This window comes from Sebastes umbrosus, chromosome 6, assembly GCF_015220745.1.
Source record: "Sebastes umbrosus isolate fSebUmb1 chromosome 6, fSebUmb1.pri, whole genome shotgun sequence".
Classification (NCBI taxonomy): Eukaryota; Metazoa; Chordata; class Actinopteri; order Perciformes; family Sebastidae; genus Sebastes; species Sebastes umbrosus.
This window is the reverse complement of record NC_051274.1, coordinates 18,169,924-18,190,201: the sequence shown is the minus strand read 5'-3', so window position 1 is coordinate 18,190,201 and position 20,278 is coordinate 18,169,924. Positions and strand designations below refer to the sequence as shown.

At 42.0% G+C, this 20,278-nt stretch overlaps 1 protein-coding gene across 7 annotated transcripts in view; it reads left to right on the top strand.

Annotated features, from left to right (window-relative positions):
- The first annotated feature begins 1,854 nt into the window (after positions 1-1,854).
- Positions 1,855-20,278, top strand: part of LOC119490219 (glutamate receptor-interacting protein 2-like) — a 36,978-nt gene continuing 18,554 nt past the window's right edge. The window contains exons 1-9 of one of the 7 annotated variants that reach the window (XM_037773467.1): positions 1,855-2,295; positions 8,335-8,415; positions 9,116-9,254; positions 11,708-11,853; positions 12,739-12,822; positions 12,914-12,989; positions 14,049-14,194; positions 17,370-17,517; positions 17,612-17,781. In XM_037773467.1, coding sequence (XP_037629395.1) covers positions 2,118-2,295; positions 8,335-8,415; positions 9,116-9,254; positions 11,708-11,853; positions 12,739-12,822; positions 12,914-12,989; positions 14,049-14,194; positions 17,370-17,517; positions 17,612-17,781 — 1,168 coding nt within the window. In that variant the 5' untranslated portion in view covers positions 1,855-2,117. Of the gene's footprint in view, positions 2,296-4,418; positions 4,957-6,755; positions 6,823-8,334; positions 8,416-8,957; positions 8,979-9,115; positions 9,255-11,707; positions 11,854-12,738; positions 12,823-12,913; positions 12,990-14,048; positions 14,195-17,369; positions 17,518-17,611; positions 17,782-20,278 lie in introns of those variants that run through there. The other 6 variants (XM_037773462.1, XM_037773461.1, XM_037773464.1 and 3 more) reach the window with 6 other exon arrangements.

Sequence of the window (20,278 nt, the reverse complement as noted above, 5' to 3'; positions counted from 1 at the left end):
GAAGAAAGGGAGGTGCAAAAAGGCATGGAAAGCCAAGACAACAGCTGAAATCTATCAGTAATTAGAAAGCAATCCGGCCCTTTGTCAGTGCAAATTAATATCAGCTGGTTCAGTCCCAACTGATGGCCTATAAAAAGGTGTCTTATTACCAAAGAAACATCTCATGAAGAGTAAAAGCAAAGAGCTCTCTCAAGACCTTCGCAACCTTATTGTTGCAAAACATACTGATGACATTGGTTACAGACGCATTTCTAAACTTCTGAATGTTCCAGTGAACACTGTCTGGGCCATAATCTGGAAGTGGAAAGAACATCATTTCACCATAAACTGGCCACGACCAGGTGCTCCTCACAAGATTTCTGACAGAGGAGTGAAAATAATTATCAGAAGAGTTGTCCAAGAGCCAAGGACCACTTTTAGGGTGATGTGCAGTGCCATTTGTCCTCCAAACATGGTGTGTATTATGGCATCCAAAGAGTTAAACTTTGCTCTCATCTGACCAGACTATATTCTCCCAGTATTTCACAGGCTTGTCCAAATGTTGTGCAGCAAACTTTAAACGAGCTTCAACATGCTTTTTCTTCAGCAATGGAGTCTTGCGTGGTGAGCGTGCATACAGGCCATGGCGGTTGAGTGCATTACTTATTGATTTCTTTGAAACAATTGTACCTGCTAATTCCAGGTCTTTCTGAAGCTCTCCACAAGTGGTCTTTGGCTCTTGGACAACTCTTCTGATAATTCTTTTCACTCCTCTGTCTGAAATCTTGCGAGGAGCACCTGGTCGTGGCCAGTTTATGGTGAAATGATGTTCTTTCCACATCCGGATTATGGCCCCAACAGTGCTTATTGGAATATTCAGAAGTTTAGAAATGCGTCCGTAACCAATGTCATCAGTATGTTTTGCAACAATAACGTTGCGAAGGTCTTGAGAGAGCTCTTTGCTTTTACCCATCATGAGATGTTTCTTGTGTGTCACCTTGGTAATTAGACACCTTTTTATAGGCCATCAGTTGGGACTGAACCAGCTGATATTAATTTGCACTGACAAAGGGCCGTGGAAGTGTATGGTCAGTGTTTGTGAGGGGGATATTGATTTAAATATTTACAAAGACTTCTGGGCAATTGTAACCAAACATAACATTGTGAGTGGGAAAAACATAAAAAAGATGAGAACAGATACATGGACAACATGGGGAAAAGCAATTACAAAACAGCATTTAAATGACCCTTTAAGCGGCTTTTGAAACATTTGATAGATGAACAGTTTTTTCAGAGATGTGAAAAGCTACTCCATTATTTGGTTCCCCTAAATCTTATTGAAAACTGACCTCTACTAGTGAGAAATTTAGGAGGCTGAAGATCTAGAGATTGACGGGTTGAGTAAGAATGGACCTGAGAATTTGCTTTAAAATAGGTCTTGAACTGCTCAGGAATATTTCCAATTTGGTTGACTGCTCCTCTAAATAACACACCGTATAAGGTTAGAATAGAGCTTGGATTCAGAGACTTGTACTTTTAAGACCATATGTTTATTTAGAAGAGGCCAGCTCATAGTCTACTCCCAAGGTTTAGACTCATTTTGAATTATGTATCAGCATGTTTAGACTAATCTACAGCTGTAATATCAATAGATTAAATAGACTGTTATCAGACGTCATTGCCTTGAAACGGCCAGCTCAGATTGTATATTGTTTTGCGATGTTCAGAGCCGGCTCCCTGCAGAGAAAGTTTCCATTGCGTTCTGGCAGACAAGCTGTGCCCCACAGCCCTGAGCCCTCTGCCATCTGTTCCTGTAAATCTAACATTGCCAGAGATGCAAAAACATAACATTTATTTAGCCAGTCAGCTTGTGGCTGTTTGTAAGTGAAGGAAGTGAGTTCTTGATGCCGGTTGGGAAAAACAAACAGGCACAGTGTTGGATCTGAATCTTTCCTCTTTTTTTTTAAAGAACCTGCACCTGTTTGTGGAGCGGCTCACCTGAGAGGACTGGAAGTTCTCCAGAAAGGGAGGAGAACATGAGAACAGCAGGACAGACAGAGACTGCGATGGCAAAGAGACAGTGAGAGAGTGTCAGGAAGAGGACACAATCCATATCTTTCCTCGTCACTGGTCAGAAAATGAACATGTCTGCAAGGGTAGCATTTGGAAAGGGGCGCCTCACTCCCAAGCAGCTCTCCTTCGCGTTCCCTCAGACAGACTCCTTGAGGAGAGGCAGCCGGTCTGCAGGAGGAAAGAGGAGGATGTTCTCGTTCTCTCTCAGATGTCGACTGGGCATCATCAGAGGGAGAAGCAAAGGTAAAGCCGACGGGAAGGTGATCTTTTGGGAGATGGTGATGTATTCAGCTGATGTCTTTGATATTTTTAGAACAAGACATGTGAGACTTGAAAGTTTTAATGTAAAAAAAAGAGTTTGGTTGCCTACATAAAATAACGTTATCTGTAATTAATTCCCCAGAATTACATACATTACCTGAATTAATTTAAAAAACTGAGTTAGACTGTTTGTATGTGTGCAGCAGGCCTGTTAAACCGACTGAAATCTGGCCTTTTGACCAACCTTAAAGGTGAACACTGAAGCATGAGAGTACGTGTGACACATCCTTATCCTCTGGCTCTTTTTTTGTCACACACTGATCTGTGCTGGCTGACAAGTGAATTAGTCATTTTGCTTTTCAGACTTTCACTTGCAACTGGATGTGATCACCATGAGATGGCAGTGTGGTCAGTTTGATTGAGGCGCAGGTTAAGATTCAGACCCTCCTGCATAGAATACACACTTTATCTATATGTATAACAGAAATGTAGGCTATTTTCAGAAGGGTTGTTTTTACAATAATGCAGCTAAAACATTGGGAAAATGTACAAACCAGCAGTAAATAGCGAAGACAATCACAGGTTATTCTCTTAGTCTTATATGTGTAGTACCTTTTTGAGTCTTTATAAATTCTCCATTATGTATTTTTTGATTAAGCATTCCTATCCTCTATTTGTACACCAAGGTCACTGCAAAAAAAACATGTGATTTCTTAATCTAATCATTAAATGATCACTCACTCTACATCAACAATGTTGATAAGTGCAAAAGAGTCAATTTTTATTATAACCCAACATATTCCCAGGGAGTTTATCAGTCCAGCACACTGCTCCGTCTCCCGATTCTCTTTATTCTGTTGGAAATTAATTAGTCTCGCTCTGAAAGATTGCGCTCGGTCACATTGTAAATGGGGTATTAAGGACAAAAGTCTCTGAGGAAATTATCTACACCGAAGAGTATTGTGTCCATTGGAACAGCTGACTAATTAGGCTCCACGCAACAGCGGGTGGAAACATGGAAATGTTTGTAATGCACATCTGTAAAATAAGCAGTTGTAGAATAGAGGGTATGATTTTCTGTGTATTTTGGTGTGCTGTGTGGTTTTGCTGGTGTTGTACCTTGGGTTTGTTTCCCCCGACCCCTGCCTCCAAAGTCTCAATGATAACAACAATTTGTCCGCAGTGACCAAAACAATTGAGGCAGACGAGGCTCGGAGGGTCTGCCAGCGAGGCTGGACTGGAGGAGGGCAATTGTTGTTGATGTTGGTGGTGGTGGTGGTGGTTTGCAGTGGGGGTCAGGAAGTGGCAGGCGTCGAGGCTTGTGTGTGCGCGACAAATGGTCAGACACGTGTGGCAAAGTGTCAGTCATCAAACCCGGCCATTAGTCCTTCTGTGTTTGGGTTTGAGGGACCTTGGCGGGCCTCGGATTAGCAGAGGGTCCTCTCACCCTCCTGAGGGGGAAACATGAGACGCCGGGCTTTAGAGGAAACCATTTAATTTCCACACAATCACTCAGATTCTAAATGTTCCTTTACTTCAATCTGCTTATCATTTATTTATCTTCACTTGATCACAGAGAAGTTTTATCTGTCATCACAGCCTTGTGCACGACAACTGCATAACATTTCAACTGCTAGACATCTCAAACAGGCAGCTGTTCTGCACAGGAATTTTGCATATGCATTTTTTCCATTATGTGCTTGTGTGCATGTTAGTGTGTGTGTGTGTGTGTGTGAGAGAGAGAGAGAGATAAAATGGGTGCAGCAGTCTCTACGTGAGAAAAAAACGTGACACAGTGCGGGGCTCAGTCTGACAATGAATGTGCAGGTGGTGTTAATTGTGCAGAGAGTTGAGCGTGTGCAGTTTTGTCGTGTCTAATCTCAGTGTGTGTGTGTGTGTGAATGTGTGTGGGTGGGTTTGAGGATGTGCAGATGTGCATATGAGGGGTGTTTGTCTTGGTGGGAAATGGATAAAGAGTGTGTAGAGTGTGTGTGTGTGTGTGTGTGTGTGTGCTGGGGGAGGGAGTGACGATCGTGTGTGCCTGCCTCACTGAACCCCTCTGGCAGAGGCAGGGAGAGAGAGAGAGAGAGAGAGAGAGAGAGAGAGAGCAAACACACTCACTCCAGCTCTGTATGAGAGAGGAGGGTTATGTGTGAGCTCATGTGAGTGTATGAACAGGGGATGATAAACCCTCTGGAAAAGGACGGCTGATTAGTGAGAATAGCTCAAAAATGGAACCACGGCAAGATGGCAAGAAAAGGACATGAACCATTGCTCTCCCTGCTTTGGATTTTATAGAAAAACAGAGATTTTGGAGGGCTGAGAAGACATCTTTTTTTTCTGTCACCAAGTTTAAATAGAGAAGGGAACTAGAGACCATCTGAGGATCAGAATTTGCCCTCTGGAGCTCAAATTCCTCACTGGGTTTTTACAAACGTGGGAAGAAAGGTTAAGGAAATGCAGGCAAAGGAATGAAGAAACAAAGATGTTCTGTTTTATCTGAGCGGCTGAGACTCTTTTGGTGGAACCTCAGCTCTCTGCTCCACTACTAAAGATCAGCAAGGTTACTTCCCGAGGGTGGCTGCGCTCACTGAACTACAGCCATGCTGTGTGGTCTGAGGAGAGACACCAAGAACAGCATCGGTAAGAGCACTGCACTTTGCAACGTGGAGTCAATAAGGGGGTCAGCTTGTGTGTTGTAGTAGTAGTAGTAGAGGATTTGTGTCACCTGGATCACCTGTAAAGAGTGAAATGTGTAGTACATCTGAGGGACTGCAAAATCAATCTGAATGTAAAATGTGTTATGGTTGTGATTGGTCAAAAGAGATTTAAATGTCAGTGGACTTGACCACCAGCTCTGCATGCCATCCTGCCATGTGTAACTGGGGCAGATATAGCAACGTAAACTGGGTCTGGCAGGGCCCCCGCTTAAAGTTTTACATCTGAAAATAGCATTATGATTTCATTGTCATTGTGAGTGCCGCCCCCATGTTTAACCTACATTCTGATTGGCTATGAGAGGGATGGCACACAGTGCCCTGAATTAAACCAGGAGTTAATTAACTCACCCCATATTTATGCAGTAGCACCGGATTTTATTTTAGTCCGTTGCGAGCGCTCTGAGGTCTTTTAGATGCAGGCAAACCTCATCCTTGAGCCATTAATTAACCTCCTCTTCAAAGACAACACAGCAAAGATTTTTTTTTTTACAATAGTTGTTTCATTATTGGGGCTGTTTATTAATCAGCTCCAGCCTGACTTTAATTCTGGCCGTTAGGGTGGATGATGGTTATTTTAAGCTGGAGGGAGGATGGCTGGGGGATAGCTGGATGGTACAGTAGTGTTCAGTCACGTGCAGAGCGTTGGGTCTGCGTTACCCAGAGCTAATGTTGCCTTTTGACTGCAATGACAGCTGCTGGACTGTCAGGGCCCTCAGGAACCCGCGTGGTTACGAGGCTTTTGCCCGGGCCTAATGTGTTTGTGATGTGTCACTCACTTTGTTTGTGCCTCACAGCTACTGGACAGGATATTTGTGCAAGGATGTGTGTAAATTAGTGTGAAAATACCATGTTATGCATATGTATGTTCTATGCATCGCCTTAATATGCCAAGTCCAGTAAAGATATTTCTGTAGTTTAAGGTCTGACTCATGCAGCCGTGTGTGCACAAGAAGGCTGAATTATCTTCTTTGCTCCTCGTATCCAGGGCCTGCCCAAAGGTTTCAGGTCAGGGAAGGTTTGACAAAGGATCTATGCTTCTCAGCTGTCTAAAGGTCTCATCTTCAGTTGGGCAGATTTGGAAACTTGATGTGGACAAAGAGAAGGAAGTTTATTTCATGCCCTCCGAGCACTCGCTTTCCCCCAGTTCAGGGAATGTCAGTTTTTCATGTCAAACTGATATACTGTCAGGCCTGAGATGATACCTTAAATGATGACAGGTCAAATTTCTGACCTCTAGAGTACATGGAAGTTGATCCTGCTTTAGTTAACTTTGATTGGTCAAGAGCAGGGTTAGTTGACTGTGATTGGTCTAGAGCAGAACTAGTTAACTTTGATTGGTCAAGAGCAGGGTTAGTTGACTGTGATTGGTCTAGAGCAGAACTGGTTGACTGTGATTGGTTTAGAGCAGGGGTTTGACATTGTGACCCTAAATTCACAAAAATACACACAATTGAGAGAAATTCCAAAATATTATATGTAAAGTGGAACATGATTGAAGATTAATAGATTTTCTCACTCCTATTGTTATTATTGGTAGATAATCATAGCCTAAGTTTTAGCCGCGGATGTAAACAGGAAGTATAGCATAATGTTGCCATGGATACAATGAGTTAACTAGCTGTCGACCCTAACTTGAGCCCCATTTGTATTTAGCCTATTTGTATTTACATTTTTGACAAATTGATAGCACTAAAAAGTATGCCGAATTATCTATTAGTAGTCCCTGATTGCAATGTACCCATGAATGTACAGACGACTATCACTGGATTACTGTGACACTGAAGAAAAGGTAAAAATGTGATGATTCTCATGCAAGTTCTTGAGTTACAAGGAGCGTCTTTTTACAATGCTTTCTAAAAAAGCGAACGTATGGACGTTTATTTTTGTTTTACATCGTAGTTGATGATATCCACGGAAAGTGTAAGTCATATCGTATCTAAAAATGTGTGTATCATGTCTGTGTGTTCAAATATGATGTTGTAACTCCGAGAAGGAGTGACGTTACTATTTGCAAATTGCGGTAAATTGGGTGTTTTAGGTAAAGTAAGGTTACGCAAGGCCTATATAAAGGAGGCTGGGTCACGCGTCATATCTCTGGAGGGTATAACACATGTGCAGTAAAATCTCGCCTGCACTCGCCGAAATTGAGCCAATCGCAACGCACGACCGCAGCTTCTGTTACACTGTGCATGTGTTATAAACCCATACCACAAGACCCACGTCCGCCCATGACCCAGCCTCCTTTTCATTGGCCTTGACGTTACGTTACCATAATTAGTTAACTTAAGCTACCAGCATGCACCTGTCCCTTTCACGCTATCTGTCTCTCTCGCCCAACAGTTTGAAAACCTCTGTTTTATACATAATTTATGAATATGTGGTGTCAGAAAAATAAGGTTTTAACTCGTCTCTGGCTATCAAAGCAGTCACTGGAGGAGACTTTAGCTCGGGGGTGACTTCAGTTTGATGCCTGTGGCTCGAGGCACCCAACATGGCCCCTCCACTCTTAAAAAGAGGCCTTGGCACAGCTCCTCTTTAAAATTTGTAAAATGATGCTCAATCACTGTGCCGGACAGCTGAAAAGGTAATCCGCAGTGGACAGGATTAGAGAAGTGCCAAGTCCGTTTCCTCATCACTGCGGCTGCTGACATGCTTGTATGGCTGCATTCAGGTTCAGATGGCCTGAGCAGAGGCTCTGCTAATCTGAGGCCAGCCCTGTGCTCTGTCAGCAAATGATGGGTCCCACTGTGGGGTAAAAAATAAATAAATAAAAAATCAGCTTCCCTGCAGAGCAGATTGAACATTTTCCAGCTTTCTGTAGCAGCTGCTGTAAATGACATGAAAATGATGGTTTTCTCTCTATGCCCCAACAGTCCATTAGCCGCATGCTGTTCCTCCAGGAATATTCCCATGCTTTAGTAGCTGCATACATCAAGCTCGCCGCAAATGTATTCCAGTGTTAAATTAATGGTTTTCAAGGGTCTCTGCTGCAGACAGAAAGGAGCTATTTAAACCCCTTGAACCTTTTTTATAGAATGGTAAAAAACAAAGTGGGGTGACGTTACCAGGGTCCTGAGAGTTCAGGCTGATCACTCTGTTTAAGTTCATGTCTGATGGATGGATGTGGCTGTTGGTTAAGTGTTGGCCCCCTCCCAGAGTCCTCACATTACCAGTTCAAAACACCAACACGTGTGCAGCTGTCATGATGGTCGTGTTCATTTAGCCTTCTGCTGCAGAGTTTGTCGTGCATGTCACCATGGTGCTTCATAACAGCGCCTATACCTCCCTGCTGTCTCCACAGATGAAGGACCATACTCAAAGGGGAGCAAGGAGTCCGGGGCCAATGACCAATCACATTCGTCCTGCAGGCGCAGCTTCTCAGGTACGATACAGTCCAACCTGACAGTTTGTTTGTTCTTTGTGTTATCTGATTCATGCTACTGCATCCTAAAAATGAAGAAGAGTCATCATGCCATCTTTGTCTGAGATGTGTTTTGTCCGTGTGCGTGTAGAACCATGTGTCTGCTGTGTTTTGCTTGATGTTGCACTGTTTTGAATGCTTAGATAAGATGGGGAAAAAAATGCTTGTGTGGCATACCTGTCATTTGCACTAAACCACACTTCAACGTAGAGCGATTTAACAGCACAGCAGAACGTGGACCACAAGACAGAACGAGTCCTCTGATGACAGTATATAGCCCATCATTTTCATTCACTTAAGGATACAATTGGATTTCACTTTATGACCTGATGGGTCTGCCATCATTTTCTTTTGAAATAATGCATTGAATTCTTTTCCATTATCAGTATTTAGTGTGCTATTAATAAAATTGACTCTGTCCTCCTCCTCTTCCTCCTCCTCCTCTTCCTGAGCCTGTCACAAAGATTCACTCAGATGGAGAGATTTGAAGGAACAAGGAGAGGACAGGAAAGTGAGAAAATAAAGTATGTGGTCGTGTGTCAGAGGGCATTTCTGTGAGAGATTCAGGAGAGAAAGACGGAGTTGCCTCTCAGACGGGGTGATTCTGTCAAGCAGAGGCTAATGCTGACTGTGGATCTGTGCCTGTGTCTGAATCTGTCAGCAGAGGAGTACCGAGGAGTGACCACGGTGGACCTGATGAAAAGGGAAGGCAGCAGCCTTGGCCTCACCATCTCCGGAGGCTCCGATAAAGACGGCAAGCCCAGAGTGTCAAACCTACGGCCAGGTGGGCTAGCTGCCAGGTGAGATCACTGCTCTGTGATGCGGTTAAAACCTGGCAACCGCACCGAGCTGTCCGGCCTTGTTATTGTGCTCTCACAAACGTGCACGTTTTGCAAAGTTACACCAGCTCGCCTTTAACCGCAGGATTGTAGGCGTTGTGTTAGATCGGCTTGATGCCGTCCCTCAGAATCATATACCAAAAAGACCCCAAGAAACCATATAATATCTTGAGGTGGGAATAAGCAGAGAACGCCATGATACGATATCATCACGATACTAAGGGGTGATACGATCTTATTGTGATTTTAATAAGGCTGTCAATCGATTAATATATTTAATCGCAATTATTGCATGATTGTCCATACTTAATCGCGATTAATTGCAATTTTTTTGTAGATTTGTCAAGTATTTAATACTCTTGTCAACATGGCAGTGGGCAAATATGCTGCTTTATGCAAATCTATGTATATATTTATTATTGGAAATCAATTAAAAACACAAAACAATGACAAATATTGTCCAGAAACACTCACAGGTACTGCATTTAGCATAAAAAAATATGCTCAAATTATAACATGGCAAACTCAAGCCCAACAGGCAACAACAGCTGTCAGTGTGTCAGTGTGCTGATTTGACTGTGACTTGCTCCAAACTGCATGATTATCTTAAAGTGAGCATGTCTGTAAAGGGGAAACTCGTGGGTATCCATAGAACCCATTTTCATTCAAATATCTTGAGGTCAGAGGTCAAAGGACCCCTTTCCTCACCAAAATGTAGCGTGACTTTGGAGCACTATTTAGCGTTCTTCCCGATAAGCTAACATGACATGGTTGGTACCAATGGATTCCTCAGGTTTTCTAGTTTGATATGATACCAGTATCTTCACTCTAGCGTTAAGACTGATCCGCTCCAACCTCCAAAAGACAGAATAGCCGCAGAATTCTGTGATACGATACAGTATTGATTTTTTCCCCCACCCCTATAATTTCTGTTAATTTAGATGTTAATATTTTCATTTTTTTATTTACAGTTCATGTATAATTCACAGTGTGGTGGTAATTATTCAATATAAATCTTTTGAGTGCTCTTTTTTTTGTTCAAAGATTGCTTCATTAAGATCCGATTAAACTAATTTTCCCAGACATCAACGCCATTAAACTAATTTTCCCCAACATCAACCACACGAAAGGAAAACGTAGTGGAGTACTCATGTTTCATGATGATTAAGCAGCGTGTGACTGAAGTGTAACACACACACACACACACACACACACACACACAGTTTTGTAAGAATGACACAGCCCCTCTGAAAATGTCTTGGCCAAATATGCCATCGCTTGTCAAGTCCGAGGAGGTTTAAAGACAGACACTGTGCTAATTCTTCCAAGCAGCTTGTCTTCCCACAGCTGAGTTCATGCTTGCGTGGAAGAAGTGCTTGCTAATTCAGTGGGTGGAGAGACACGCAGGCAGAGAGACAGACAGACAGGAGAGAGACGGGCGGTGACCGGATGACGGGCCGGTCGGCTCTGCTGGTCAAGACGTCTCTCTCTGTCTGCTGTCACTGCTGATTGGCAGTAGCCCAGAGGTGAGAGAGGCTATCAGGGTAGAACATCTATTTGATTAATTAGCCCTCCAATTAGCGGTGTGTTGACTCAGAATGTCATATGTGAGACAGCATGTACAATCATCTGTGTCAGTGTTTGAAGAGGAGACACTTTCAGCTGACTCTGTATGTCAGTCTACACACCGCAAAGGGATTTATAATCAGATTATCAATACCGTTTTAACACAAATCAATAAAACCAACCGCTTGTTCTATTTCTGCCTCTTTCACACAGTTGGAACATCCAGAATCAGACAGTCACATCTTTTCATCATTTTGATCGTGAACGGATCAGAAGTATTCAGATCTTTTACTTAAGTAAAAGTAGCAATACTACAGTGTAAAAAATACTGTGTTAAGTATTAGCATCAAAATGTACTTCACATACCGAAAGTCAAAGTACTCTTCATGCAGAATGGCCCATTTCAGATTCATATATAATATACTATTGGATTATAATTAGTGATGCATTAATGTGTTCATCACTTTAATGTTGTAGATGATAAGGTGGAGCTAATTTTAATTACTTTATATACTGCTGGGTAGCTTAATTTATAAAATAATTTAATTTATAAGTAACTAAAGTTATCAAATAAATGTAGTGAAAAAAAGTACAATATTTGCCTCCGAAATGTAATGGAGTAAGAGTATAAAGTAGCATAAAATGGATATATACTCAAGTAAAGTACAAGTACCTCAAAGTTGTACAGTGCTTGAGTGAATGTATTTAGTTACATTCCACCACTGTGGATCAGCTTGTTTGTTGGTGCTGTTAGGCCTAACTAACATTACTAAACTTGTATTTCCAAAAACCAAGTGAGCCCTGGTGCAATTTCCCGCTCTTGATGTTCTGTGCATGACTTTCTGCAGGAGTGACCAGCTGAATGTGGGAGACTACATCAAGTCAGTGAATGGCATCAACCTGTCAAAGCTTCGCCACGATGAGATCATCAGCCTGCTGAAGAACATCGGGGAGCGAGTCGTGCTGGAGGTGGAGTACGAGCTGCCTCCGTTCGGTAGGTGAAGTTCTGCAGGATGAATATTCTGCCTGATTGATTGTCCAACAAAATGCTCAGACGTTCAGAGACGGTGCTGTCATGAAAACAAATGCTTTGTATTTTTACATGCTCAAAGTGAGGAATGGAGCAATAAACATAGAAAAGCCCCAGCTTATGATTTCTAGATGTCTAGGTTAAAACTGAGCAAACATTCAAGTTACATAAAATGTTTTTTTTAGTAAGGCAAGGCAAGTTTATTTATATGGCTCATTTCTCCAACAAGGCAATTCAAAGCGCTTTACATAAAACATTAAAAGCATAAAGGAACACGTTATAAAAGATAAAATAGGATCAAATAGAATGGAAACATAATATGGAAATAAAACCCACTGAATAATATTATTAATAATAATAATAAACTCAGTCTACACTGTTCGTCTCTCTTTTCTACAATAGAGAGATTTTAATTTTTAATTTTTTAAAGACTTTTAAAAAGTCACCGGTATAACCAAGACGTCTAAACATGGTCAACCAAATTTAGCCCCAGTTTAACCTCGAACATCTAGACATCTCTCAACCCGCAAATCACCAGATCAATACTTATTGGGTTTCCCTGATCATGGGCCACAGTTGGTCCCTGGGCGTTGCACCGTGGCTGCTCATTGCTCTTAAATCATTAGCATGGGTCAATTACATACAATTAATTCCCCCACTGAGATCAATTAAACATATTTCCACAATGCTTTTTCTCCTTTTCATGATTCAACACTTACAACACTAACAGGACACTATCATCAAACTGTTGTGAAAGCTTTCTATGTTGTTAATACTTCATTTTTATGTGTAGCTTTGGAGGATCGTAATAATAATTCCCTGAATCTGTCCTTTCCTGTCGACTCTTAGTCCAGAACCCCTCAGGAGTCGTAACCAAAACCATGGAGGTGTGTTTACACAAGGAGGGAAACAGCTTCGGGTTTGTCATGAGAGGTAGGTGGACGACAGGATGTTTTTATGTAAATCCTCCAGTACAAATAACACACTTTTTTGCACTGATTTATCTGTTTTTTTTATTTTTCAGGAGGCTTCCACGAGGACTGGCGCAGGTCTCGTCCTCTGGTGGTCACGTACGTGAGACCCGGAGGTCCTGCTGACAGGTGAGGACGCAGAGACATGAGTTAATGGTTGTGTCTGTATGTACAAGGGTAGCTATTTATGTGGCTTGTATGCGTCTTGCATGACTGAGCCTATTCAAATGATTGTATGTGTGCATACATGCGTGTTTCTATATGTATTTAGATGTATGGACTAATGCCCATGTCATACTAGCTTGTCGGGAAGGAGGTTAAATAACGCTCCAAACTTACACTAAATTTTGGTGAGGAAAAACTGCCATGGCCATTTTCAAAGGGGTCTCTTGACCCCTGACCTCAAGATATGTGAATGAAAATAGGTTCTATGGGTACCCACGAGTCTCCCCTTTACAGACATATATGTCACAGATGCAGTGACACAAAATTAAGCAATTTTTTGAAACTAGTAAAAGTGTGTAGTGAGGAAATATGAATACTTTGGATTAATAATGGCAGGTAGTGATGTGTGAGGGTAAGCTGAATATCTATGTGGGTCATTACACCTGACAGTGGCATAACACATATTTTATAGCCCAGCTTGTCATTTATTTGGGAAGGTGGTCCTCGGAAATGTTTTTAACAATCGATAGTGGGCCTCGAGTTACAAAAGGTTGAGAACCCCTGGACTAATGGATATGTGTTTTACTAATTGCCTCATCTTTGTCCACAATGAATATTTTTATCCATTAACCATATGGAATTAGATTATTAATAATTATGCTTTTTAAATCCACAATATGTGCTCAGTCTATGCTCAGTGTATGAGATTGCGGCTGTGACACATATATGTTATCTGCAAAGCAGAAAGGGCACTGCTCATCCCGAGGCTGATGCTACATTGCACTTTTCCGCATGAAAACCGAGAGCACCAAAACACTGGAGCAAACATAATTCACCATCAAAGACTTTTTACGGCCGCTTATCTCGTTTATCCTTCATCTCACCTGGGAGGGAACACTCATGTGGAACTGTTTAATGATTTACTGTGACTGGTGCTTAAATAACGCTCGTATGAGCATCACTTGTGCTGGTCGCCTGTGTTTTATTTTATTTTTTTTCCCCTCTCCTCCCGTGTTTCTCCAGAGAGGGCACTTTGAAAGCTGGAGACCGAGTGTTGAGCGTGGACGGTATGCCTTTGAACAGAGAGAAGCACGCCGACGCTTTGACCATGCTGATGCAGAGCGGCCAGGAAGCTCTGTTCCTGATTGAGTATGACGTCTCTGTCATGGGTGAGCACACACACACACACGGGGAATATGGGGAGGCTCGGTAGGGCAGCGTTGCTCTGAGGGTAAATAACGTGGCCGTTTGGCTGCGTGGATGTGAGTGAGTGTCGGTGCTGGAGATGCCACCAGGGGAGTCACACTGGCCCCGAGAGCACACTTCAACAACGGAAAGGGTAGATGGGTAATATTCAGTGTTCTATTGTAGTGTGTGGATCTCTCTCTCTCCACTCCTGAGTCACGGCAGCTTCAATCTCAATATTTAAAAAAAATATATTCTGTATCAGAGCCATTGCAGTAACTGAATGATACAGTAAACAGTACATATCAGTATTATTTCAAGCCCATTTTTCCAATACAGATTGTTCAGTTGTTTCTTCAGTTCATTTTATGAATTGATTCTAATGTTGTGAAGACAAATAACCACCAACACAGATCAGTCTGACTTTGAGTATACAGAGCGAATTAAATCTATTTTGAGTAAAAAAAAAAAAGCATTCTCACCATTGGCTCAAAAAGTAGTAAAATACGCCACTGAAGACGGGAACTCACTACAGATTATAACCTCCATTTGGTCACAGTAACTAATTCTCCATAAGATCACAAACTCTGCTCTGTGCAAAATAGGGCAGGTCACCGAGGACATTTGACACACATTATTATCTCTCTGGATGTGGGAGTTTGGAATCCAGACCTCCTGCCTCCAGACCGAAACCAGTCAGAGGGTTCATAAATTATAAAAAACAAAACATTTTAGAACTGAAATCTGGAAAAATACAAATATTATTTTTCAGTTTAAGTTTTTCTCAATTGCTTAAAGGTACAGTGTGTAGGATTTGGTGCCATATAGTGATGTGGTTGCAGATTGCAACCAACTGAGTACCCCTCTCCTCACTCCTCCCTTTCCAAGACTGCGGTAATGTGAGCCGCAAAACAGTGGTAACGCTGTTCGCCTCGCTCAGAGGCCATCCTTACCATAATAACGCTACTTTAGGAGCAACGGAAGTCAGACGGCGGCTGGCGGTACCACTGTTTTGCACTCTGCGTTTCACGTTACGGCAGTTTCACAAGCATGTTGGAGAACTACGGTGGCCTTCAGGTAACGTAAAAACGTGAAAGGCTCTCTCTAGAGCCAGTGTTTGGTTTGTCCGTTCTGGGCTACTGTAGAAACATGGCGGAGCAACATGTCAGACTCTGTGAAGAAGACCCGCTCCTTATGTAGATATCAAGGGCTCATTCTAAGCAAACGAAGCACAACGATTCTTAGTTTCAGGGGATATAAACATAATTATGAATACTATATATACCCCTAAATGTTACACACTGCTCCTTTAAGAGCATCACATCATTTCATGCTGAAGCACAACACTGCATTTGTCCTGCAAAAGACAAAATGACATGTCTCTTTGTCATTGTTTAAGTCAAGACAGTTAAATGTCTGAGGAACTGTGCCAAATGACAGAGGACTATAAAACTGTATTTCTTTGTTATTTCTCATTGAGACTTATATACAATAACCCAATATCCTCAACTCATGTTATGCAAACACCAGTTACATAGTGTTCACAGCTTTCTCACTATCAGTGTTCACACCTCTGGTATGCCCGCTATTCACAGTGAGGCCCATTTATGTAACAATAATGTAAAACTAAAATGTTTGAAATGTAAGGGACCATTTAGATATAAAAACGTTTTCTCTTTTACATGATACTTTCTCACACTAAATATTTTTGCATGCAGCAACTCTCCCTTACATGTCTCTGCTGTGACGTCCTCAAAGGCAGCATGTAGTCCTCCCTCTGTCTGTTGCTCTGCGTCCACCTAGTCCTCTGATAAAACCAACATATACCTTTACATAAGAAGGAAGGTCCAAGGCACTCTTCTAGCAAAAAGTTAAAAAGCCTTTAATCAGATGACTATTCCATTGTGAAACACCAAAAACATGGACAGTGCCGGCACATTATGAGATGGGTTACAACCCACGCGTATCGGCACAAACAGCCTTCTTCAGTGTGTATACTTTTACATCTTCTCTTCTGTATGAGCGTCCTGTTGTCCCTCTCTGTCCGGACCATACTGAGTAACAGTGATACCTACGTAAAAAAACGATTTTGCCACCCGTGGTGTAAATATCTTTTAGTAAATGATGAGGACCTATAAACACCTATAAACTAATTTTAGAACATGGGATAAGCTCTAAAAACTGAGGATGAACTGAATCTGAAAAACATGATTTGTTTGAACGGTTACGAAGATTGGGTAATATTTTAAGAATTTACACAATGAGCATGTCAATAGATGTGCTTGAGAATAATACAAACCATTAGAAAAAGCAGTGTAATCCACTTTGGTTACCAAGGCAAAGTCATTGCATCTCCAGGTCAAGCAACAAGAAATGCATGTAATGTTGTGAGAAAATGAGTAGTGGATGCGACAATTGTGACACAGCAACTAAGAAAAACTGTAACAATATGAATCTGATCGCAATGTGCTCGTTTCTGACCGTTTTGGGGTCTTTTTTATCGTTGGTTAAGACTGTTAACAACATATACACTGATCAGCCATAACATTAGGACAGCATGGGCACCCTGACCGGTCTGTGGCTAAGCAGCCCCATACACAACAAACTGCGATGCACTGTGTGTTCTGACACCTTTCTATCGGAACCAGCATTAACTTTTTCAGCACTTTGAGCTACAGTAGCTCTTCTGTTGGACCTGACAACACGGGCCAGCCTTCGCGCCCCACGTGCATCAATGAGCCTTGGTTCTGCCGGTTCACCGGTTTTCCTTCCTTGGACCACTTTTGGTAGGTCCTGACCACTGCAGACCGGGAACATCCCACAAGAGCTGCAGTTCTGGAGATGCTCTGACCCAGTCGTCTAGCCATCACAGTTTGGCCCTTGTCAAAGTCGCTCACATCCTTACACTTACATTTTTTCTGCTTCCAGCACTCAACTTCAAGGACAAAATGTTCACTTGCTGCCTAATACATCCCACCCACTGCCAGGTGCCATTGTAACGAGATAATCCATGTTATTCACTTCACCTGTCAGTTGTCATAATGTTGTTAATGTTATGGCTGATCGGTGTACAGTATAGTATAGTATAGTGTTCTTGGCTTTAGATGCATCAGTAATCATGTAGGCCTCTCTCATATCTGTGTGTATTATCTGTTTCAGAGGCAGTGCAGCAAGCCTCGGGCCCTCTGCTGGTGGAGATAGTGAAAGGTCCCTCCGCCAGCCTTGGGATCAGCCTCACCACAACAATATACCGGAACAAACAAGTTGTTATTATTGACAAGATAAAGCCAGCCAGCGTGGTGGAAAGGTTTGAAACCGTCCTCTTACACTATACTAATAATAGTAATACTAAGTGTTAAACAGAAGCTTTTCTCCTGACACAATCTGCCTCACTCTCTCAGGTGTGGAGCGCTGCATGCAGGTGACATCCTTCTGTCTATAGACGGGACCAGCACAGAGCACTGCTCTCTGATGGAGGCCACGCAGCTGCTCGCCAGCACTTCTGATATCGTGAAACTGGAGATTCTCCCGGCCAGTCAGAGCAGACTCCCTGTCAGACCACAAGACACAGGTATGTCCTGGAGCTGATACAAAAACAAAACTCTGTGAGATACTGCTACAGAAAAAGAGAGAGGAAATCACTTCAGACAAAGCAAGTGACAAGTGCAACTATAGATCATTTAGGACTGCTATTCACAGATATTGCCATAAAAAGTCAGAAAATTATGGAAAATGCCCTGAACCCAAGCTCACATCTTCAAATTGCCTGTTTTTGTCCAACTGACTGTCAAAACCCCAAAGATATTCAGTTTACAATAATAAACATATGATGAGCTTATAGAGTACACTACATTATTAAAGATTAAATTAGAATCTCTGGTTTGAGACCATTTGGTCTGCAACCTCTTACAAAAAAACAGTCTGGCTGGAGCCCCTTGTCACATTTCAGATATCTATGAGTTTACAGCAGTTCCACCAAAAGACTTCTCCTTTAGACTTTTTCCTCCAAGCTCCGTTTGATGCCCAAAGAGGTAAAATGATCCAATATTTTAAAAAAAAGCCAAGATTAACATTTAGCAAAATTTAGTTTTTTCTTCTTTCCTCTGCCATTAATCATAGCATGACCCCTCAGATTTGTCTTGTGGACAAAATGACCTTCAAAAGTAGATAAAATAAAACAAATATATCAGTCACAGGCTCCACTTTACTGCAGAATAGGTACTTTTACTTTTAAAGCCTCTGTTCAAGCCACCCACACAGGGGTTTCCAGTTATTCTGTCTGATAACACCTGTGCTCAGGTTGAAGGTGGCCGGAGCTTTGGTGTGAATTTATGAGGTCACAAATCTTCAGCTTGCAATAAGAATGATAAATAATTCATATTAGTAACTTGTCCCGCCCTGACAGGTTCAACAAAGCTAACAGGAGACAATTAGTCTCTACATGCCCACACAGTCCTGAGAAGAGGTCTAATGAGCCAGATGAACTGAAAACATCTGTGTGGCTTTAATTATAGTTTGCTGACAACACTTCTGTTCTTTGAGTAAGATTTTGTATGCTGGACTTTTACTTGGAATGGAGTATTTTTACATTGTTGTGGTGGTATTTTTAAGGATCTGTAAAGGATCTGGGTACTTCTTACACCACTGTATGGAATATAAATATTTAAATATGTGTATAGTGGTGTGTAGGTGGGATGTGAAGATTTTGACAAAATGCAAAATGTACATACTGTGTGTCACAATTGTAAGGCAAACAATACAAAAACATTTTGCACATGCTCAAGTGCAAAATATACAAATGTGCAGGGCAATGCAAATGATTCACAGTGGACAATGGTGACTAATAGTTTCAGCACTACACCATGTAAATATTTTGATGTAGTTCTGTGTGTACATCGTGGAGAATATACCAGTATACAGGCTTCACCATATGTACTGTGACTGCTCTGCTCTCAACTACTCCACCTACAGCTGTAAAGAGCCTGGCTGCCTCCCAGCTACATGTACTGTGAATCAGCCTGTGTGTGTGTGTTTGTTTATGTGTGTGCATGTGCACGCTGCCGGCCACAATCCCTGTGCCTTTGGGTACACACTCGGTCGGTACCAACAAGCCACACACACACACACACACACACAAATACACACTTTCTCTGTCAGAGATCATGTTCTGCAGACTTATTTCTGGGTCAGCAGCTGCAGGGTCTCCCTAACATGTGAGCATGGGAGGAATCATACACCATGACAAAGGAAATAAGATGTAGTTTAGTCTTCTCTGGTGGCCGCTGAATCCTTTCTTCCACAATTTTCCTTGCCCTTTGTTCAGTTTTTGTTTGGTCCAGTCTTTTACATCTTTTACTGATTTATTTTTGATCCATTTTCTTACATTTATACACAAATTAATACTTCCCTAGTGAAATACTTGATCTGCATCGGCTCCTGTTGACCACTGAACTGTTTCAATTCAAAGTGCAGCTCTTGTATCGTCTCTATGAAATGACAGGCATCTTGTCTTCTGAAATTCCTATTCGATAATGATTCACTTCTTGAATAAGGCGCAATGACGTTAATGATTAAATGATATTTTCACAGCTTCTTTTCCCCCCCAGGATAAGACATGATTATAAGATGCAATTTGTCTAATCTCCTCTGGGGATTTAATAAGACTGATATGGCCACTAAGAGATTAGGAGTTAATGTTTCTCTCCACCAGCGTCGATCCAAAACACCATTTCTTGGAGAGCTTCCCCTAGGTGAGCTTAACGTAAGCCGTCGGAGCCAAAGCTTCGCAGGTTTGATTGAGTCCGATAGAAACTGGTTCTCCGGAAAAGGGCCGCGGGTTCTCCTGCTTGTATTCTGATTGCATACGGTTGGATTTAACCAGGTTGCCTGAATATGGCAAACGTCCTCGGCGCCACTGCAGTCATCCATGTTTCCAGCAAATCCTCCATCCATGTGAGCAAGTTGTTAGAGATTAGACCCCTGCAAATGAAGCAGCAAGGATTACTGTCACATGTAACGCTATGTGACAAATTTAGCTGCATGAATATGTAAAGGAAAGTTAATTATTG